We start from the raw sequence: 23,461 nt of genomic DNA on the forward strand, positions 1-23,461 counted from the left end.
ACAAGCACACAGAGCTCTGCCTGGCTGCCTGCACCTCTGGAGGAAGCTGGGAGGGCTGAGGCAGGGGAGGAGGGACAATGTCCTTACATGCACAGGCACTGCACATCATGGGCCTCATTTTGTGCTTGAACACCCAGTTGGAATGAACTGGGGGACATTTTCCAACCTCTTCCTCTTTACTTCATGTTTCTACAGAGGGATCAGTTATCCTGCTTTTGATTTTTCTAACCCTTCTATCCCCATTTGCAGTACTTGCTATAAGATCTCAGCTACCCTTTAATCTTGCTACACCTCAGTGAGTCAGAGAGCTGCCAGATCTGATTCCAGTGTTAGGCTGGAATGATTTGCTTTGAAACTGAAAACAAAATCACTGACCATTTGCAGACAAAATAAAACAAGTCTTTGACAACTACATTTTTATTTTGAGTGGCTTGGATGGATTTCAGCACAGGGAAAGTCTCTGGGATACCCTGTCACATTATGTGCCAAATTTGGACTTGGACCAGTGAGGATTTTTGATGATTTTGTAACTTCTTCCCTGTATTTTTCAGGATCATGTACACATGGCCATTGTCCTGGGGATGGGACACGGTTCCCTCTGAATGCCTAATTAAGCCCCGATTAGCATTTCTTCTAGGAGCAGATGCAGCTTTTCCAGCCCAGCAAACAATGCCATCTGTTGTTCCCTGGCTGGAAGTTCCATCCCAAAGTGTGCTCTGCTTCTATATTTAATTGTGAAGTTTCCTGCTGCCAAAAAAAGTGAGGTTGTTTAAATTTGGCATCAGGAGGAAAAGGCGGAGAGGGAGGGAGATTGGATTTATATTGTACTGCAGGGAATGATAAATTGGTTTAGTCTGACTGGCAGCTCTGCAGCTTGCCCTCTGTGCAGGACAAGCCAAAGGGTGAAACCTTCCATCAAGACTCCCACAGACACTTTGCCCCCTCTCCTTGATGTCAGGGTTGCCTCTGCAGGGAGTCTTCAGCAGCTTCTCCTGCCTTTGCTACTGCCAGTTCCCTGGAGAGCTGAACTGGGGCTGACAGCAAGGTCCTCAGGCACTGGCACTCAGCATTGTGCTGTGACCTTCTCTAGAGACTTTTGGCACTCACAAGAGAGGAAAGTGTTTGCAACCAACCTTGTCTCTGTTCCTAGCCCCAGGGAAATGCTGAATTTGCATGGCCTTGACCAACCTGCCATGACTGCCAATGAGGAAGCCAACTGGAGAACTGACTTTTGGGCATCTGTCAACTGGCTTCTGGCTGGAGACCCACTAAACTAATTTCACACAGACCACTTAGCAGCCATTAGCTGGTTGTGGCATGACCTGTGATGGACTGGAAACAGTGACCTAGAGGAAAAAACACTAATTTTATTATTTAACCCAGTGGAGAGAAGGATGTTATAGGATGGGAATGTTCAGACAAAAACAGAAATAGATGCAAGGAAGTCAGTGTGGTTTGTGGGTCAGATTTTATCCCTCCTACTTTGATGAACATCACCTACTTAGTCAGGTACATCAGGAGATCCAGCTCCGTGATATAAATGGGTAAGGCCAGCTAGTGAATTCTGGCTAGGGTAAATCTTTTGACTCTCCATTTTTGGGAAACTGAGGATTTAATGGGAACCAGGCAATTAGTGCTGATTTCTATAACAAATAGAATAGTTTTCTGTAGTCAAATCAAATGTTTAACTTTGCAAATGTTTACATTTTCCATCATAATGAATGTTATGCTAAACAAATTTAGCCAAAGGGTAAATGCTATTATTTAAAACTTTGGGTTTGGGGTTTTTTTCCCCAAATTTAAAGAATTTTAACTCTGATGGTTCATGATGAAGTAAGGGATCCCAGTCAGCAGTTTTCCAACTTCTTCTCAAAATGCCGACAAGTTACAGAATCCTGCCTCCCCAGCTGGCTGACATCAACTATGCATCACTTACATCAAACCATAGGCCAATGCAGGGCATGATTTGTTTAATAATGCAAGAGAGTTTCCCCTATACACTGAAATCATAACCACAGCACTAGTTCTTCAAAAACCCTCAGGGATGCTTAAGGCCAGTACCATATGTAAGGAGCTGGTATTAACATTCATCATAAATTAAGCTTCTTTCCCCTCAATACGCCTCATTCTTAAATCCTCTTTAAGAAGAGATTTTAAAACATTTTTAAATGTCTGCCAGTTTTTTTTTTTTTTCCTTTTCTGTTAAGCATTCCTATTGTGCTGCCCCTGCCTTTTCAGATGTCTGGCTCTGCATCTCCTCCACACGAGGAGCAGGTTGCCAGTCTGTGTCTGGTGTGCCCATCACTGCCATTCATATCTGGCCTTCTGCTGCTGCCTTGGAACAAAAGCAAATATCCTAATCCCATCAGCCTGAGCATCTTAACACCAGATGTGTGCACTGCTACAGCACAGGATGTTTCCTGCAGAGTTTCCTGGGACTGCCCTCTGTTTAGCTCTGCCCCATACAGAGTAGTACAGAGAGCTCCAGCTCAGAAGCTGGTGGGTGGAGATTAGGGATAGACATCATGGTTTTGAAGTGTCTTTTCAGGCAGAGTTTTGCAGGGAGCTCTCCTGAGCTTTGTGTGGCCCCAGGACAGGCAGCTGCCAGAATTCTGCCTGCCAGGTTGCAGAGGACAGTCTGGGTTCACACACAGCTTGCTAGGACAGCAATTGGCTTTTGTAGAAACACTCTGAAAGTGCTTTGGAATTAAGAAATGTGACCTTGCTTTTCTTCCCAGCTCATTCATATTCAGGAACAGCTGGGTGGAACGCAGCAGGAATAGGGAAAATCAATTTTGTCTTTTATGTTTTTGTTGTTTTACAGATGTATTCGGGATGCCACCACACCCACCTATTGCACAAATCCCTGTTGTCTTCATGAGCAGCTCATTAAAGTCATTAGCAGGCTCCCAGACAACTTTCAGCCTCCTCAAGAGTAGCTGGGATTGTGGCTGGGAAGGCAGCAGCACCCTAAGAGTTAAACTGCAATGACCTGGAACAGCACAGATCAAAAAAACACAGGAATTCGATACAGTTCAACATCTTCAGTGTACTTTGTTGTTTACCATGCACAGCCTGTGCCAGCTGTAGCTGACCTTCTGTCTCAAGCTGTGAAGAAAGGACTGTATTTTGTACTTATGGGAGCTTCTGGTTCAATATATCCCCATAGCAGCAACCTTCCAACCTCCTCCCATGCCCACACCGTGTAAAATTGGTGATGCAGGCAGCACTTCAGGGGAGCCACCACCGGTTGGCATTGGGACAAGCAGTGGTAGTAACTTCAGCAGGCAAACTGGGGAGATTTCCTTTACTGGCTTGGAAGGAGCAGCCCTCAAACAGTGCATCCCTGAGTGTATGGGAATTTCAGTTCACTTTGGATATTCTCATCCAGCCATTATCTGGGGAAATACACTTAGCAGAGCTGTTAGTTTTTCACTTGTCTCTTATTACTGAACATTTGTGACTGTGTATAGGGAGTAGGACCCTGGAGAAATAGGGTCGTGGGAGAAGATAGTGAACAGCTCTTCCCTGCCTCTTCTGTGTATTTAAAATTTGTGAAACCAAAGAAAGCTTCCAGCTGCCTTTATTTTTTTTTTTTTCTGGTAGATGAAGCGTTCCACAAACCCCAGGGAAGGCACAGCCACTCACAGTGAAATTATTCCACAGGGCAGGTCTGCAGTTACCTGCTGTGCCTCACTCCAGAGCAGGGCTTGGAAAACATGGGTGGGATCAGAGGCACTGCTGCTTCCAGCTGCTCTTGTGTTATACGAAAATGTTATTGCTTTGAAAAATGTTCTTGTTTCTAAATGAGCGGGGATTTTGTCCAGCTTCAGCCCACACTGTTGCTGAAGGCAGAGCTGCCACTTCCCCCCTCCAGCTCCTTCCAGATGACAGCACCGTCCCGAGGGTGGTCCCCACGCAGGGGCACGGCCCCGGCCGCTCTCGGGCCGATCCCAGGCTCCCTGCGGGCCCCGCGGGTGGGCCTGCTGACCTTCACATCCCCCACGCACCGAAATTCTGCTGAGCCCGGCCATTGCACACATCTGCCTGAATTTTAGCCGGGTTTTGCTGACTTTCCCTGTGCCGCCACAAGCGCGGGAGTGCGGTGGGTGGGTGAGCGAGCAAGCGAGTGAGTGAGCGGCACGCAGGGACATCGCTCCGCGGGGTGCCCATCCTGCGGGACGCGCGGGGGCCGGGCCCGACCCCACTGCGCGCTGACTGCGAGGGCAAAAGCTGGGGCACAGGAGGACGGGTTCGTGCCGCAGCTGCCTCCACAGGGGGCCGAAGCGCAGCGCGGGCCGTTCCCCCGGGAAACCCCGCAGCAACCGGCGCAGGGCCCGGCCCGAACGGCCGCGGCTCAGCACGGCCGGGCCAGCCCAGCGGAAGGCGGCCGTCAGCGCCGGGACCGACGGCTCGGCTCGCCCCGCCCACAAACCGCCCCCTCGCTCACAAACCGTCCTCCCGCCCTCCTATTGGTTGCTTCCAAAGCAGGGGGCGTGACAGAACAATACGTCACGAGAGTGGCGCTCGCTGATTGGTGACGAGGGCGGCGAGCGGCCCCGCCCCCGCGGTCCCACGCGCGGCCGGGCCCGCCCGGCGGGTACATTGTGCGCGGGGCCGCGCCGGGCCCGCTCCGCGCTCGCTCCGCGCTCCAGCCCCGCAGCTCCACAGCCCCGCAGCTCCCATCTCCTCGTCCCTGCCACCCCGCGCGGGGGCCGTCGCGCCTCACGGAGATTTCGGCTGGGCCAAGCGACGGTGAGTGTTCTCCCCCCAGATCTGGGTTCGCGCGCTGCCGGCAGACCCCCTCCGAGCACGGGGCTTGCTGGGGTTCGGAGCCGCGGCGGCGGGGATGTGCCGGCCCCCGGCAGGAGGGACCAAGAGTGCTGCCCCCGGTACCGGCCCGGGACTCGCTGGGGCTTTGGAGCATCGTGTTCCATAGGCAGGAAGCGGCAGCAAAAGGTTTAGGGAGGGGAAGGTCTTTTCACTTCTAAAGAAAAAAAAAAAATTATTAAACCCCAGCTATTAATTTCATTAATGAGAAAGTCAGGTGGCATTGCTTTTTGCTTTGCTTTTTTTTTTTTTTTCTCATCTTTCGTCCCTATATATAGATATATCTCGGAACTGTGCTCCGAGGGACACAACTTCCACGGCCTCTGATGAAATCAGTATTAAATCAGTTTGAACAAGCCTGTCTAGAGAAGTGAGCAGGTTTGTGTGAGTGACTGAGCTGAGCTGACAGAGGAGAAAAATAGTTCTTCCTCCTCCTCCTCCTGTCCTCACAGGCCCCTTCGCATTTAAAAAAGTTAAGAGCCTGTTTGGTAGTTGGGTTGTCTAAATTTTTTTTGTCTTTATTTTCTTAATCTCTCTACTTGTGATTGTTCGGGTGGGGGGCTTAGACCAGCCGGACCTGTGCTTGGAAAATCTGCCCTCAGCCTTGCATAAGCAGGCAGCTGAATATTTCATACTATTCCAGTGGAGAGTCCAAGTGTCATGACTGCTCTGTTTTCCTTTCCTGGCAATCTCTGCCTGGGTTCTCTTGTGATCTGCTGGAGTGATTTCCTCAGCCAGGGTGCTGTGGGGTTTTGCAGCCTTCCTCCAAACATACCTCTTCCTCTCCAGGACAGATCCAGAACCACAAGGAAAAAACAAGCAGCTCTGCAACCTTTATACTTTGACAACTTCCCTTGTTTTTCCTTCTTCCTTCCTGCATCTTGTGACACTTGTTTTTATTGAAGTTACCTTAGGAGCAACCCGAGATGTGTAACACAGCCCATGTGTTCTGCTGGTGGCCAGCTGCTGCTGTTGGCTCAGCTGCCCTGGTGACAGTCTCCATCCAGAGTTCTGAGCTTTCCTCTTTCTACTTTCTTGTCTCTTTTCCTGAGCTCTCCTGTATGTTCTGCTCTCTCTGCATCTCTCAAAGAGTGACTCCTTAATGCTATAGGATCCTTTCTGGGGCCTCTCTGTTTTCCTGGTCCTGTTTTCTGCTGCAAATCAAATTTTATCTGAAAGCATATTTTGTCTCTTTTGTGTCTTTAACCCCAGCCATCTGCTCTGGCTTATCTTTGTGATAAGCCCAAGTAAAGCACTTGGGGAGGAGGCATAGGTGGAAGTCTGCTCTGCAACAGGAAGGTATGGGGTGGCACAAGATTCTCAGAATTAAAAGCAGAGTGAAAATTGCTGCAGAATTGCTTCATAATGTGGAGATGGGAGACTGTGAGCAGCTTCAGCACTGAAGAACTTAAATTTCCCATTCCCTTCTTGTTCATTTTCTAAAGTATTTGAGGATTGTTATCTGAAGTCCTCCTGCCTCAGCATGTGTGCAGAGTGTGGTATCCTCTCGTGCTGTGTTTGGGGCAGGCTCAAGTAACTCAAGCAGGGAGGTTGGTGTCTCAGATGTGCTTTTGCAGAGGAGTTCAGGCCAGTTGAAAATGGTTTGACTGAAGGAACGAGGCAAAATAAATTTGTGAAGGCGGCAGCTTGGGGACAGATGACAAGGTATTGCATAACATATATTCCAAGTGTGTGAAAATGAGCATAAGTCTGATCCATAAGATGGCTCTTCTGGCTCTGAAGGGAGTGCTGGACATGGTCTGCTGTGGAGATAAGGAATGTGCGCATGCATATCTGGGTGTACATAGGCACATGTGAATTATGATAGCATTTTTGTCCCTGTGGTGGTGATTCCCAAAGCCTGCAGAAGTTCAGGTCCTTCTTAGCAGTCAGGGGATGTTTTAGGCAATGTTTAGGAGGTGGATGAGTGAAACAGGAAGGGCAGGATGTGGCCATCTGTGGAGGTGGGAGAGGACAGGCAGAGTTGGAGGTGCGGATGGAAGTGGCAGCATTACAAAAGAGTGTTGAGCAGTGCCTTGGCTTGGCCCCGAGTAGGTGGGGCAGGACAGGCAGAGCTGGCCCAGGGTGTTGGTGGCAGCCACGCTGTGCTCAGGGACTGTGCAAGGGGCAGGTCTGGAGCCCTGTCAGCACTTGAGGGCCAGATTTACCCCTCTTTCACAGGTGTAGTTGAACTGCAGTGAGTAGCTGGCATTGCTGTAAACAGTGACTGCAGGGATGCTGGCTGGGAAGCATTTAGCTGTAACAAGCTACCCCAAGCCCCCTGGCCTGACCTTTACCCACCATCACATCACTCTGTCTTTGCTTATCAGTTTTATATCCCCGCAGTGACTATTAGTGTCACTCCAGCCAGAACAGACAGTTCTGTCTTTTCCCCCATTGCTTGAGCCTGGGAATGCTGCATGTCCCATAACTCCTCTCTGCTTGCTGACCATTAGTCTTTGCAAAGACTACCAGTTTTATATGATGGCCTGTCATATTGTGGTGAGGTAAATTTATTACTGTACCACACTGGCAATCACTCTGCTTTGCCTGCAGTGTGTGCAGGATGCCCAGGGCAGCCTGGGCTGCTGCAGGGATGCCACAGAACTTGCTAGCTGAGTGCGTGGTTTGATGCTGTGTGAGCACCAAAATGGGAAAATCAGAGGTTTTTTGTTCCTTCTCTCCAAAGCCAGAGGGCAATAAGCAACAGCCTGTCTTGCAGCCCCAGACCCTTCAGTATCTGTCAGTGCTTTACAGTCCAGTTGGGAATGGAGGTCCCCTGTGCCCAGCAAGCAGCATGAGGTGCTCAGGAGGCGTGAGGGCCTCCCATCTCCATGGCTCTGAACTCCAGCCAGAATTGCAAATGAGCAAACCAAACCTGGCAGTTGTACCATGATCTCCTGCCTGGCAGGGGAGTGGGGAAGGCAAAACAAAACCCCAGCTTAACTGGCCAGGCCCAAAATTGAAATCCTGCCCTGACAGCAGGCAGGCAGACAGACCTGTTTGGTGTGAGCATCTGTGACAGGGCTTTTGGTCAGCCTGGCCACCAGAGCACTCAGCTCTGCCAGCCTCAGAGCTGGGAGAGTGGGAGGATCTGAATAAGATCTCTGGAGTCAGCAGCTGCTGTGGTTATTCTGGCATTAATTTGATGTATACCACATCTCATCTCCTAAACTCTCCCTGGGAAGTGGCATGTGGTTCCTCTGTGTTTGAAGTACCAAAGGCCTTTTGCCTTTGCAGCACATTAGCAAGTTTGGCTTGCTTGAAAAGGACTTTACCCTGCCCAGATGGGGCTGGGGTAGGTACTGCAGTCAAGTAGACTGTTCCCATTCTGGAGCCTTTTGGGGGATAATTTGGAAGAGGGGATTGTGAACTCCTTGCCTCCTCTGCAGCCCCCCATTCATTTTGCAAAGCGCCTGTGATTGATCTGGCAGAATGGGGTGTATTCACAAGCAGAGCTGGAGGGCAGCGGGAAGGACAAAACCCCACCACAGCCTCTGAAATGAATCACAGGCTCTGAAAAGATCCGCTGGGGTTAAGGCATAGCAGTGAAAAGCTATTGTCTGGAGCCTGGACTGTGGCTAAAAGCATTATTTATCCCAGTTTGGGTAGTGGTTGTAGGAGGGCGTGGTATTCCCAGGAACAGCAAAGCCAGTGTGTTTAGTGGTGAACATAAACTTTATTTGATTGTCACAGGTATCTCATTTTGGAGTATCTCAACTGCAGAGTAGCAAGTCCAATACCTGATTTGCAAATAGAACTGCATGGATTGCATGCAAAGAAGATTTCCTACATGTATTTTTACTGTGGTTGGTGCATGGTTGCTTTTGACTCAGATGAGTGCATGTCATAGATTTGAGGCACTACAGCTCCTTTTACCACTGCTTTTGTGAGACAACACAAGAATCTCACTAATTGGTTCAGCTTGGCAATAATGTTCTGATTTTCTGTCAAGTAAGTGGCATTTAGTAGATTCTTGTGGTGGCTGTAGGCTCAGAGTGGGGCATGGGTTTAAAGGGAGGAATGGTGGGTATGGCTGGGATGGGATATGAGAATATGAGTGGGATATGAAACTCAGACTGAGTTTCAAAATGTTCAGATATGTACCCGGATCTTCTCCAGACAATCTGATTCCTGGAGCCTACAGAATTGGGCTTGGAAAACCTCCCAGTTTCTGTCTGAGCCAACAGAAGGAGCCTTTCACATGGTCTCTCTGTTTTCTGTCTAGGATGTACAGGCTAGACTAGGAAGTGAGAAAATGAGAAGAAATGATAAGGATGCCTCCCATTCTCAAAGGTTGGGACAGGATCAGAAATTCTGCACTGGGGGGATGGAGTCAGCTGCCTTTCCTTTGTTTGCCTATTTGCAAATCTGGTGAAACATCCAGAGTTTGTCAGGAGGGGCCAATCCAGAGTGATACCCTCTGATTCACAGCAGTTACGTTGTCTGAATTCCAGCCTGTAAAATCCCAGTTGCATCTTTGCTGTGTTAGTCATCCTGAAGAGAACAGGAACAAATTTGGCTGACACAGGCAAACCACTAAATTCACTGGAATGGCTGGAGATGAGCACAACCTGAAAGAGCAAAGTCTGCATGCAGGCACACAGTGTGGACAGAGCAGAGGGCATGCCTGGGAGATGATGTAGTGAAGGTCCCGTGCTGCCCACCTGGCAGCAGCCCAGGCTCCACACTCAAGTATGGTGCTGCACTAAATGCCAGGTGCAATTTTAATTCCTTTCATCTCAAGCACTCTTGACAGAAGAGCGTTATTAGTGTTGAGCATTTCAAGCAGCTCCAAGCTGTGTACCTGACGGTCTGCTGTGTTATGCAAGGACAGGAAAATCATCAGAAAACATCTTCACATTTGTTCCTTCCCCTTTCTTGTTTTTTTATGTTTCTCCCCCACCATCCTTTCCTGTTTTCTGTTGGTTTTTTTCTGCTTTTGAAGCTCAAGCTGCCTCTGAGTACATGAATGCCTGCATGTAACAGATCACCTTTCTCAAACCTTTTGATGGTCTCCAGTGCTGGGAAATTGCATCTGAAACACAGCTGTATCTGGCTCTGTGTTTGACAGCATGTTGCCTCACTGCTCTTTTCCTAAGCAGTTTTGCAAGGAGCTCTTCCCTGTGAAGACAGCACAGTAGGTGACTTTTGTATTTCTATTTTGCTACAGTAAAAAGGGAGAAATTGGTTCAATAGCAGTAATTTTGGCCTGGGATAATGCTGCTGGCCTAAGCACCAAGTGGTGGAGTCATGAGAACTTTGGAAAGGTACAGATATTTGGGATGAGAGAGCAGGCACATTACTAATTAAAAGAGAATTGATCCCACCATTTACAGGGAGAAGTTAAACTTTGAGTTCAAGACAGAGTTTCACCCAACAGAGTTGATAGGGTGAAATGGAGAGAAAATAAAGATGAAACTTACGCCTGCTGTCACTGGCCATTCCAGGTGGGTCTGCTCTGATTTGGAAGGAGTGTCTGTATGTTGTAGTACAGCCCATGCATAGAGGGTCCATATGGCTTCTGCTGCAGTTAGACCAACTTCATCCAGGTCTTCTGAGCAGAGCCAGCAAGGAACCTTACTGCTTATTTATTTACTTATTTACAGTTTTGAATAGTTCATGGTTGAGTGGGGCAAAAAGAAACGTGTTCTGCTTGCTGCTTCTCTCATGGGCGAGAAAGTGCCAGTTTTGGATCATGGGACTTGGGGTCTGTGTTGGTGTTTAGCCAGCCTTTATGATCTTGGGAGAACATTTATGAACCCTGTAGTTTTGCTCTTCTGAGTAGAAATGATTCTTGATCCCCTGAAGTCCCACTGGGGAGCATATTAATCACTCTCAAATCTTGTCCTCTTGAAAGAAAGCAGGGTCTCAGCTGGTGATTCCCTGCAGGTAGTGAATGAAATTGGAGATTTGTGGAGAGCCCATTGGTTTGAGATGGAGGGGGAGCCCCAAGCCTGGCTAATTATAGTTCACGTATCAATAGCTTTTCTGAGCTGTTCTCTCATATGCAGTTCTTTTGTCATTGGGGACAGCACCTGATACAGCTTCAGAGTATCTGTCTAAGAAGCACTTCGGTTTATCAAGAGGTGGTAGAGTTTCTCCTGAGGTTCTCCTGAAGGACCATTCCAGCAGGGCTCTGGAAGGGTGACCCATCAGCCTGGGATGGAAAGTCCTCTCCTGGGGTGTGGTTTGTAGGAATCAAAAGGCACTGGGACAGGAGAGCTGTGGTTCTTCATGTGGGGAGTTTGGCCAGCTCTCTGCTTTTGTTTTTCCCTTGTTCTCTTTGCAAGCTTTGTCCTGTCCAGAGAGACTGCTGGGGCGTTTTCTTCATGAGCTGAGATTGGAGGGGTCTTTTTTTCTTGAGCCAACTCCTTCCCTCTTTCAGGATTGCTGTCTGCCCTGTCTGGATGAGTGGAAGGATTTTCAAAGCAACCTTATCTTGCTCTGCTGGAAAAAACCTGTCTTTCCCATCCTGGCTGCACAAAGGCTGCAGACAGCCAGGGGAATACTTCAGCCAGCAGACAGCATTGGATAGCTGTCAAAAAGCTGATGCCCCTCTGCCCTCATCCATATGGAAGAAGGATTATTATCTGCCTCTGTGTGCAGTAAGATCCCTTTAAAGGTTATGCAGTAGATATTTATTTTTTCAATAACTGCTTTTCGAAGGAAAAGAAATTAATTCAGCGTGGAGAAATTCAAGCCCCGGTTTGTTCAGGTCATGCCTTCTGCTGTTCCCATTGACATGGCTGTTCCACAACAGCTTCCTGCATGATGGAGGATGCAGCTGGGAGCTCTGATAACCCCTGGGCTCTCACAGAGCAGGTGGGAGCTTGGCAAGGGCCACCGACAGGTTGCGTTATGTAAAGTACTCCTCATTCAGAGTGGTTCTGCTTTTTCTCTTTAGCTCAGTAGTTGGGTAAGGGAGCAAGGAGTGTGGTAGGGACCAAATTGTGCTCTGCATGCATCTCCTCCAGAGAAGTGCACGTGTCACAGGTCCAGCCTGTCCATGGCTGCAGTTAAACAGGGCTTAAATCAAAGCACTTCTGTGCACATTGTGAAATTGTAGAAGACACTTTTCCTACAGGCTTCTGAGGTTTGTCAGCTGCTACATTTTGGAAGAAATTTGCCAGATGAAGTAGCTGCTGCCTGCAGTTTCTGTTTGTCTGATATGGGTAAGATGATGCCAAGGTCTCTGGTAGACTGAGGCGTGCAGTGAGGGGAGTTGTTAGGAGGAAGATTAGTGTCTGCCACTTTTCTGCTTATGGCCAGCTATGGCAGGATCCAAGAAGCCCTCAGAAAAAGCTGTTTGGGTGTTGCTGAAAATCACAAGCAAGGCTTTCTGGTGAGATGGCTGCACCCCAGAGTTCAGGGGCTGCTTTAGTTTCAGTTTAATGGTCTGTCTAGCCCTGCTTGTCTGTGACCAGTGACATCCAGTGTCATAAACCCCACTCTAGGAGAGGCCAAGTAAAGGGGCTGTGACTGTGATCTCTTCAGTTTTCAGAATTCCAGCTGTGCTGGGGGTCAGTTGGTACCTGTAGTGAACATGATAGAAAGAGCAGTGCTGGGAACTGGACTGCAAATTTATTCCCTGGATATTTTTCAATACATATAAGATAGAAATATTATTTGCCTCCAAGTTCCCTGGGATAGATATTTGATGCTGGAAGCCTGAGGTTTGAAGTATGTGTGTGTGCACATGTGTGATATATGTATGTGTTCTTTTGTGTATGTATATATAAAAAATGGCTTTGCTGCAGCTTTTATATAGACATTTCAATTTCTAAATTACCTGCTCCTTCCACTCTGAGTAGGTGCTTTTAATCTTAGTGTCAGAAAAATCATTGCTGCCTTCCTGCAGTCTCTGTGTTTGTTTCCATAGCTGTCCTATATAAATTGCTTCTTTTTTTGTGCATAAGCAAATCAAAGGTTAACACTGAATAGTTGACCTGAGCTGTGAGAAAAGAAAGCCATAGCAGTGGCAGGGTGGTTTCTGAGGTTGTAGGAATAGGAACCTAAATCAATAGCTTTTAGCAGACTCATAAATGTTTCATTTGTATTCCTCGCTTCAGCATTGACATGGGAATCCAAATAACCCCTTAAATTAGTGTTGTTCCTGTGCTTGGTGTAGATGTTGGAAACATTTCCTTCAGATGCACTTCAAAGTGCTGTTCCATAATGGCATTTTCCTTCCTGTTTTGGAGCCTTGCTTCTGCACAGCCTCCAGTCACGAGTGAAATGAGCTTGTCAGCCTCTATCCCAGGCTGCCAGAGTTTGGGCCATGGATATGGACATATCCCACCCAACTACCCACATCAGTGTTCCTGCCCTCACTCCGAGGCTGAGCAGGACTTGTGGCTGCTTGGGCAAGCTGTTGGTTCTGCATGGAGAAGTGCAGAGACTTTTCCCTGCCTGTGACACAGCCCTGAGGAATGAGTGAGGCCTTGAGAAGACCAACCTCAATAACTCTTGACAGCTGGTGGGGAAGGAGCAACATGCCCACAACTGTTTGTCTAATTCAGACTCTTCTGGAGGTGCTGGAGAAGCAGGGGCAGGAAGCTCATGAGCAGAGCCTGAGTCAGGCGACTTATCTGGCCATCTGCCTCCTCCTGAGGTCATCCACCCATGGAGTGTGGGAGGGTTGAGCAGCTCCAGGTCACTGCCAGGTCAAGGCTGTGACCTGCCAGCAGCCTGGGAGCACAGCAGCCATTCTCTCAGCATTTTGTGGTTTCCTCCAAGACCCCAGTGCTGGCTGGGGAGAACTGGGCTCATCTGCAGATCTTGTGTTTGCAGGCTGGAGAGACCCTTGAGAAATCCCAGCCTGTGAAGAGCAAGTTTAAAAAAAAAAAAAACATCCAACCTACATTAGGAAAAAGAACCCATCTAAAAAGCCTTCCCCAACTGTCTTGTCTAAACAATTCAGTGACTGGAGTGAAGGTTGACCCCATTTTGATTTTTCCAGGTTCATTTTTCAAACCTCGGGATGAGTTCTGTATTAACTTTCTCCTGCAAGAGATGACTGTGCATGTGTATCTGTCTGTCTGCTTTAGTTACATGGGAAGCAAAATACAGCTGGCTAAAGTATTTTGGAGTAAATGACTTGGATTTTATCATTAGGTAGTATTAATTTGATTAGTCCAAAGAGGTTTTCTTCTACAGGCAAGGATTGGTATCAGGTAGCACTTAAATGAAATAGTAGCTAATAAAAGCCTTGTGTTTGATTCTGCCTGTCTGGTAAAAAACATAATTTATGTCTTTCTTTTGTCTTATTCTGAATAGAATCTGTCCTGAAAAATGTTTAAGTCGCATGAGGTGTCTGGTGAGTTTTATAATCAAAAAGTGCAACAAATGGGTTTGGTAAAATCAGTTCAAACTTTTGGCTTCTGCTGGTAATTAAATATTTTGTACATAAAACCTGTAGCAGTTGCTTTTCCTAAACCTGCAGTAATCTACATGAAAATCAGATGCCAAACTTAATTTCTGCTGAGCCAAGAACAGACCAATGCCCTTTATCCTGGATAGTCTGCTCTCTCTATGCTGTTTTCTAAGGAAAAATAACTCTTCTGCGGTTTGCCAATACCCTCTGGGGGCTGTTGAAACAATCTACACCAAGTTTGGGGTTTGATTGCCTCACTTTGTTGCTCCTTTGTTGAAACCAAAGCAGAATTTCCCCCTTCACCCCACTCTGCTTTCTTGCCCTGCTCAGCCTGAGTTAGATTTTTTGGAGGATGCGAGAGTGCAGGAGCCACAGGGATGTCACGCGGTGCTTTGAGATCCACTGGCAGTGTCCCAGGATAACTAATGTATGTGTTCTCCATGCCTTATATCAGTCAGGACAAGGCAATGATGGTTTCCCCGTTTGTCTCCCTGCAGGCAGGAGCTGTACCACCATGTCCGTCAGCGTGCACGAGAACCGTAAATCCCGCACCAGCACCGGCTCCATGAACATCTTGCTTTTCCACAAGGCCTCCCACCCGGACTGCGTGCTGTCCCACCTGAACACCCTGCGCAAGCACTGCATGTTCACCGATGTCACCCTTTGGGCAGGGAACAGGTCCTTCCCGTGCCATCGGGCAGTGCTGGCTGCCTCCAGCAGGTACTTCGAGGCCATGTTCAGCAACGGCCTCCGGGAGAGCCTGGATGACGAGGTGAACTTCCATGACAGCCTCCACCCAGAGGTGCTGGAGCTGCTGCTGGACTTCGCTTACTCCTCTCGGATCATTATCAACGAGGAGAATGCCGAGTCCCTCCTGGAGGCTGGGGACATGCTGCAGTTCCACGATGTCCGAGATGCAGCGGCCGAGTTCCTGGAGAAGAACCTCTACCCTTCCAACTGCCTGGGCATGATGCTGCTCTCGGATGCTCATCAGTGCCGGCGGCTCTATGAGCTCTCCTGGAGGATGTGCCTGGTCAACTTTGAGACCGTTCACAAGAGTGAGGACTTCAACAACCTTTCCAAGGACACTTTGCTGGACCTCATCTCCAGTGATGAGCTGGAAATCGAGGATGAAGAAAAGGTCTTTAAGGCTGTCATGCAGTGGGTGAAATATGACCTGGATGAGCGGAAGGCTTATCTCCCAGAACTTCTGAGGAATGTTCGTCTGGCTTTGCTTCCTTCAGAATGCCTCAAGGAAGCCTTGGCTTGCGAGGACTTGATCATGGTGGATGAAAGGAACAAGCTTGTCCTGGATGAAGCTATTCAGTGCAAGAAGAAGATCCTCCAGAACGATGGGGTGGTCACCAGCCTCTGTGCCAGGCCTCGCAAAGCTGGGCACACCTTGCTGATCTTGGGAGGACAGACCTTCATGTGCGATAAGATCTACCAAGTGGATCACAAAGCAAAGGAAATTATTCCCAAAGCAGACCTGCCGAGTCCACGGAAGGAGTTTAGTGCCTGTGCCATTGGCTGCAAAGTGTACATCACTGGAGGCAGGGGCTCAGAGAACGGCGTCTCCAAAGATGTTTGGGTTTATGACACCGTGCATGAGGAATGGTCCAAAGCTGCCCCAATGTTAATTGCTCGCTTCGGGCACGGCTCAGCCGAATTGGAAAACTGCCTGTATGTGGTCGGTGGACACACTGCCGTAGCTGGAGTCTTCCCCGCTTCTCCTTCTGTTTCTTTGAAGCAAGTAGAGAAATATGACCCCATATCCAACAAGTGGATGATGGTGGCTCCGCTGAGAGACGGAGTGAGCAACGCCGCAGTGGTGAGCGCCAGGCTGAAGCTCTTTGTCTTCGGTGGGACCAGCATCCACCGAGACATGGTGTCCAAAGTGCAGTGCTACGATCCAGCCGAGAACCGATGGATGATCAAAGCCGAGTGCCCGCAGCCCTGGCGCTACACGGCGGCCGCTGTCCTGGGCAGCCAGATTTTCATCATGGGAGGAGACACGGAGTTCACGGCGGCCTCTGCCTACCGCTTCGACTGCGAGACGGACCAGTGGACGCGCATCGGGGACATGACGGCCAAGCGCATGTCCTGCCACGCCCTGGCCTCGGGGAACAAACTCTATGTGGTAGGAGGCTACTTTGGCACTCAGAGGTGCAAAACGCTGGACTGCTATGACCCCATGTCAGACACGTGGAACTGTATCACCACGGTGCCTTACTCGCTCATCCCCACAGCTTTTGTCAGCACCTGGAAGCACTTGCCCTCGTGATGAGGGGCAGGGCCTGGGGGCTTGTTTCCAGGAGGTCAATGAAGGTAAGGGTCTCCTCTTAAATTAAAAATTACTGTCTTGCCTCAGTTGTATCTCCACACACCACCCTGAAGCCACAGGTGCTCATGAAGTAATTTATGGGAAAGGAACTTTTAAAAGTGGGATGCAGAGCCAGGAAAGAATAACCAGCTCTGCAGTGCTCTAGTGTAAGTCTAGATAGTTCCAAGGTTTCTCTTATTTCCAGATGATCCTCACAGTATCTTAAGAGATACATATACACAGATGGTTGGGGCTCCTCTCCTTCTGCTCCAAGGTAGCTGGATGTACCAGCCTCACCCTTCTCTGGGGGGGGTGGATGGGCAGATGAGTCCACACCTGCTCTCCCCATGGAATACGTCCTGTTCCCATGCAATTGAGGGAGCTAAGGTTCTTAAAAACACTTGTATGTGACTCCTGGGAGATTGCAGGGCAACAAGTGCTTTGGAATGTCTCAGTAGTTTGATATTTTTGCTGATTTTTCTGGGTGATGTATTTAGAACCGATTAATATGTAGGCAAGTGACCCTTGGAATGCCAGCAAATCCTGGTTCTCTTTTTATGCTCTCTATTTACATTTCAGTGGGCAGCAGAAGCAAAAGCACAGAAGCCATGGTGCATTTGATGGTCTTGGTGTTTATTTATCATCCAAACAGTTGCTTGTTAAATCAGAACTTCTGAGACTTCTGTGTCAGACCTGAGTGGGAGGGAAGGGGTTTTGTAACCAGAAGAAGAATGTGTTTATCAGTGTTTTGGGTTGTGTGAGAATAAGAAAGTTGGTGGAAACCCATGATGTTGTGTCTCATTCTGGCAGTCTGATTTTCTCTTGCTCAGGGGTGATCCTCCAGTGCCCCTGGGACAGGGTTTCTGGTTCCTCCTCTCTCCTCCCCAGTGGGGTATTTGGTTGCTGTTCTGGTTGTCAGTGTGGCTCCACAGAGCTTTGCATGTCCTCACCAACCTGTGTTGAGACGCAGCTGGCCTGGCAAAGCCCGAAGACTCTTCTCAACTTGCATTGTGAAAGCAGATAGTGATACAGGCAGCACTTAGATAGCATCACCTTCCCAGGAAGTCAGTAACATGTCTGCTAGCTCAGTGTGCAGGTTTCTCAGTGCCAGCAGCACACACAGCCCTGCTCTGGTGGTTGCAGCCTACATCCCAGCCAGCTGAAGGAGCTGGGAAACCCTCACTATGGGTGTGGGATTGACAAGCTTCACTTACAGTTTTATTTGGAAAGCGGGGACTGCAAGGAGGGAAATTCTTCCACAGACTCATCAAAATCCACTTCACTTAATACAGGGAAGAAGGAATGCTGCCCAAACCCTCTAACACCCTCTCACTTCCCTGCTTTCCACTTGCTGTGGTTGGTGCGCCTGGGAATCGCCCAGCGGGTGAAATTGCTGGCACCTCCCAGTGATCGTCTTTTTTGATGCCAGATGGAAACCAAGGAGGAGTTCCTGGCACCTCACCCAACGTGACCACCTGCTTTTCTCAGGTGGGAAAAAAATCACCCAGGGCATTACGCTGGCCTTTGTGAAACACCTGGTTTTAACATGAGTTGGACCACCATGAGGGCAGGGCAAGAGTGGAAAGGGTTAAAATGAGACCTTAAAGTGTGCCCAGCACTGTAAGATAATGGCCTTTCCAAATTCTCCTCCTCAGGCGTTGCCTAGCATCTGTCACAGTGGCTCAGTAATCTAATTAACTGTCACTCGGCTATTAAATATTGCAGCAAAGACTGTGAGGACTCCATCATTTTCAGCTCAGGTCAATGGGGCCTCCCTCTAAGAGCCATCCTAGAGCTGACAGTTAATTTTCTCTGGTAGCAGATGCGTCTGAATATTAAAGCTCAACACCAGCCACATGGCTGGGAGTAGGGATAGGGGGTAGTTTGAGATGGGAGTTGATTCTTCAGCCACTAAATAAAAAAGTCTTCCAAGTTACAGTGATGTTATTTTCCTCTCCTACCTTTTTTCCTCCCTACTGTTTTTGGGTTGTTCAGACCTAATAAATAGCTTTGTGGGGGTTGTATTGATACTTCTTTCCCCCCTGTAATTGGGAGCCTGACACAAGCACAGAAAACTAGAAACTGCAAATAAAACTGGTGAAAAGTCACTGTGTGAGGGTTTTATGTGCTTTTTTGGCTCTGCCTCCAGTCTTCGGTTAAAAGAACTATTTAAAATACATGCAAGCTCTTGCCAGAAAGAATGTCTGTCCACGTGATTTTTCTAGAGTGGGTTTTTTTTTTTTTCAGTAAGCTTTATTTCATTTAGTGAGTGAATGTCCCTGATGTGCACATGCTGCCCAGACTGCAGCAGCCACATCCCATGTGCCTGCCTTGGCTGTGCAAAAACTGGGCTTAGGAACTGGGGTAACTGGCTGTGGGATCCTATGGTTCTCCCCATTGTCCTGTTGCAGGTCTGGCCGAGGGGTTTTCTGGTTTGCAGCTCCCACTGTGGAAGGTCTCTGCTCAAACACCTGATTTGGTCCTTAAGAGATCCTTCTTCAAGTAGGGATGCCCAGAATGCAGGCTGGCCAGCACCTGCCCCGTTTCCTATGGAACTGCCTGTCCTCACCTGGAAAAAGTCAACCAACCACCCCTCAGAGCAGAGCAAGGTGGGCTGGTGCAAAAAGGCCTGGGCAATCACAGGACAGGAGACAATACTTTGTACTCATGGGAAAGAAACACCTCCTGCCCATAAACTGGTCCGTGAAAACCAAATAGTCTGTCCTTGACGAATGTTGGTCATAAAGCACCCAGCCTGCTTTTCCTATGAAGCATAAAACTGATCAGCTGGAAATGCTTCCTGGAGGGCATGGCCTTCGCCCTTCGCAGACAGAGCAGGCACACGATTCAGCAGAGGTCCCAGCACTGCTGCCAGGGAGGCCGTGTGACATTAATTTAGTGCTTATTACCCACAGTTAATTCCAGGGATCAAGTGTGATTAGCAGTACGAAATGTGAAAGCCTCATCCCCTCCCACCCGAGGTGGTGGAGCCATAGGGGAGGCAAAACATGACAAATGAGCACTGGGCTAATCAAGACTCTATGTTGATAAGGACAAGCACAGCCCAGACTGGGGGAGGGTGGTGGGTGGTTTGTCACAGTCCTGTGCAGAGACAGTTGATGGGGACAACTCAACCCCTTAGAGGTGACTCCAGGCAGCGCCAGGAGCAGGTTCTCCAAGCTGCCTGTCTCCACATTAAAGTGGCTTCTCCGGAGTATCTCTCCTGCATCACACTGATTTTCACAGGAAAGAGTCACAGATGGGTGGTGGGATGGTCACTTCAGTTTTCATGGTCCAGCCAGGGGAAGGTGAATTTGAAAGAGGAGTCACTGCATCCCTCTGTGCTGCCTCCTGTCCCATCTCCAAACAAACGGGACAACCCAAACTCTGTAGCATCAAGGAGACAGGGGTTCCCTGCCCACAGGTTCCTAATCAGGTGCTTTTTAGCTCCTACAGGAGCCTCCTCACAGTCTTCACTGCAGGGAGCAGAGGCTGGTGGGTGGGCACTGCTCTGGCACCGATTCCTGGGGCACATCCAGAAGCTCAGAGTTGATTTTGTGGCTTCCACTGGAGCCCTTTGGTGTGTGCTTCGCTCCCCTGAGGGCTGAGGGTGGCACCAGCAGCTGGTGCCTGCCTTTGGCTGGGCACCGAGTGACTGAAGGCTTTTGAGGCTGTTCTGGCACCTGAAATCTGAACTTTGGCCCCAGAGCTCCTGCAAAGATTTAGGCCGTGTGCCAGGCCCTGAGCTGTATTCCAGTACCACGCTCACACTAGGAATTGGGTCAGTTCCGTGGCTTTTCCTGGTTATTGTATTACAGCTTAGATAACAAGCCTTTTTTTTTTGCAAAGACACTTTTACAGCTGCCTTGTGTGACTCCCTTCCACATGCTTTCACCTTGCAGCGTGCATCATTCCCAGCTCCATCCAGAGTCCTGCTCACAGAAAGGCACCTTCCCATGCCAAGCCCTGTGTACCAGCAAAGAGCAGCCCAAAAAAACTCAGGATATCTCCTGGCTCCTAGAGGCTGCTGCTCACCTGCATGCTGCTGGGGTGGGTGGTTGCTTGCAACCTGCTGGAATTCCTGGAACAGAGTCACAGCTGGTTTCTCCCTGTGGCTCCTAGGGAAACCCATTTGCATGTGTATAATAGGGAGGCCGGATAAACAGGGATTGCAGTTTTTCTGCCACTGCTGCTCTTTCCAAGTGGCTGGTTGTCTCTGAAGCCAGTTTATCAGGCAGTGTTGGAAGGGAGTGGCTGGCCTGGGGAGGAAAGTCGATGAAAATCAGGCTTTTCCTAACCCTGGGCAGATGGAAACATGTGCAGTCTGAGCTTGGCCCCAGACTGTATTAATCAACCCTTGGAAATGTCAGCAATAGGGATGTTTTTGGAGAAACCTGTGGAAAAAGAGAAAAAGGGTCTTTTTGTTTTGTCTGTTCCAGTTTTTGGGCTCTCCTCCTTGCCCTAAAAAAAAAGAGAGTGAAAACTTTTCTCTCAATTTTTCATTCCATTCTCATGCCCACTGAAGTTTGCTACCTGGCTCTGAGCCCTGTCCAGTGGAAGCCCCCTCTCCTGTCCTGCACACGCCAAGGACACCCCAGCTCCTAAAGAAACCAGCTGCTTTCCACCTCAGGGAGTCGGGGTGACCCCAGTGAGTGGGCTGAGCTGAGCATCACTCCAGTTAATGAGCTTTCTCTTTCCTTCCCCAGATGCCAGAGTCACGTCCGTGTCCCCTCTCTTGCGGCTGGAGCCAGCACAGTGACCGAGAGCCTCCTGTCCTCCCGCACAGGGCTCCGAGGCAACTTCCACTTCCCTTCCTGACACCAGGATGGGAGGCACAGCTGAGGCCCCACTGCCTGCATCACACCAGGGGGTCACCAAGGGCTACCCAGCCCCACCACTGGTCACTGGCCACTGTGCAGGGATGGAGCCGAGAGCGCTGCCTTGCCAGGCTGGGCACAGGGGGCACAGGGATGGCTTGTGGGCTCCCATGGACCAATGGAGATGGGGAGATGGAGGCTGCATCCATCAGCAAACTGGGTGGCTGGGTAGCCCTTTTTGTTACTCAGTTGGGGGGCTTAAGAGATATTAATATGTTTTTCTCTAAGGCAGTGAACTCGCCGTTGGCAGTGCTTGCTGCTTGGGTGACTTGGAAGTGTTTGTTAAAGGGAACAAGGTGAGAGCATTTGTCTCTCTGCATCCTGTGGCCATTTCATAGAGGCAATGGCTCTATGAAATATTAAAATATTAAAACATGGGAGCTTGGGGTGGCTGCCAGCATCACCATGTACTGTGACAACACAGGACAGATGCCTTTTGGTTTGTACTTGACAAAACAGGGCAGATGCCTTTTGGTTTGTACTTTGGGCCTTTTAAATTCCCCCCCCTTTCCTCACTGCTGTGATTTGGTCAGAGGCCGGGTAGCTCCCCACACACAGCTGCTGGGAAGAGCACAGGGCTCTGTTAGTGTGCCAAGGCTGAGATATTCCCCAGATAAAGCCCACTGCGTGCTCAGAGCTGGTGTGCTGAGCTTCCCTGCGCGTGGGTGAGACTCATTGGCAAAGGAGCAGAAGAAGGGGTGCAGTGGGGAACCTGGCTTGGGAAGGGGCACCTTGGCTCCAGCAAGGCTTCAGAGGGAGAGCAAGAGGATTAGGGTAGCATTGCAGGGTGGGCTGGAGAGGGATCCCCCTCCTTCCTGCTGCACCCCACACCCCGGCTTCCCCTTGGAGAGATGTGAGCATTTCTGACGGCGTGCTGCCTGCCTGCCGTTGGGCTGAGGCTGCCCCAGGTTATCCACGCACACTGGCTGCCAACTGTGTTTGGGATTATGCATCCAAGAGCTGTCAGCTCGAGCCATTCCTCATTTTGCTGTGGAGGAAGGCACGTGGATTTCAGGCTGTCAGTACCGGGATGCAGCTCCTGACCGGCCACTGCCAAGGACTGGTCCTGCGCTGCCCCAGCATCCTGCTTCCCTGCACAGCAGATCTCCAGATTCTCCAGGCTCTCCTCTCGCCCCTGGATGAGGCTGGGCTGTAGCCTGGCCAGCTGAATGATGCAATGCCATGAAAAGCCTTGACACAGCTTCAAACAGCAGAGGTCTTTTCGGAGCAGCGGGTGCCGTCGCTGCCGGGAAGAACACACGTTCCGCACCGCCAGTCTGCGATGAGCTGCATGACGTTTATTTACATCTTCTAGGCTTTTTTTTTTTTTTTTCCTTCAGCTGTTTGTGAACTTTAATAAAAATGATGATCTGGGAAACTGTTTGTGTGTTTTTCACAGGAGTCTTCATTCAGAAGTTGGATTTAGGTCTAATAACAGGGCCGGGGACTAATAACAGGGTTGGCACTCCATGGGGTGGTTCACAAACAGCCTCTAAAGCACCAGCCCAGCTGTAATTATTATTGCTTCAGTCCTTGGGAAACTGAGGCACAATGTCAAGCGTCTTGTCCAAGGTTAATGGTAGATCTGGGAATTAAATCCAGGGCTCCTCATGTCCCGAGGACATCATGTGGCTCTCTGTTCTACAGCTGCTCTCACTCAGCCCGTCCATACCACGGTTTCAGGAGAACTTGCAAGTCTGCAGTGCTAATAACACCTGCCAAATAGGTTGAGGGGCCCAGCACAGACACAGCCATACTCCTGCAGGGAAAGCCAGTAATTTCTAAGGAAGACAAGAAGAATTCATGCTTCTGTTTTCCTTATTTGCCTTCTCTTGGCTGCTGCAGCTCCCAAGAAAGGGGCCTTTAGACAGGAGAGATGCGCTTTCCAGCTGGAGCTCCTTTCCACGCTCCTCTTCATGTGCATCTCTCCCCATCCCAGAGGAGCACACAGAGGCACAGCGAGATCCAGCCCTGCTCTAGGAACACTCTGGGAGGGTTTTCCCTCCCTACAAGACTAGCAGGTCCAGCTGTGCTCAGGGCTGGGATTGTGGGAGC

At 49.4% G+C, this 23,461-nt stretch overlaps 1 protein-coding gene across 1 annotated transcript; it reads left to right on the forward strand.

Moving 5' to 3' along the window:
- The first annotated feature begins 4,587 nt into the window (after nt 1-4,587).
- On the forward strand, nt 4,588-23,032 carry KLHL25 (kelch like family member 25). The gene is made up of 3 exons (XM_084213776.1): nt 4,588-4,755; nt 14,704-16,534; nt 21,236-23,032. Exon 2 carries the CDS (start codon nt 14,721-14,723, stop codon nt 16,488-16,490), a length of 1,770 nt encoding a protein of 589 aa, XP_084069902.1. The 5' UTR covers nt 4,588-4,755; nt 14,704-14,720; the 3' UTR covers nt 16,491-16,534; nt 21,236-23,032.
- Nucleotides 23,033-23,461: the final 429 nt, after the last annotated feature.

This window comes from Fringilla coelebs (genome assembly GCF_963513975.1).
Source record: "Fringilla coelebs genome assembly, chromosome: 12".
Lineage (NCBI taxonomy): Eukaryota > Metazoa > Chordata > Aves > Passeriformes > Fringillidae > Fringilla > Fringilla coelebs.

Excerpts from the sequence above, each read along its gene's own strand:
- KLHL25 (XM_084213776.1), top strand. The coding sequence starts at position 14,721 with ATGTCCGTCAGCGTGCACGAGAACCGTAAATCCCGCACCAGCACCGGC.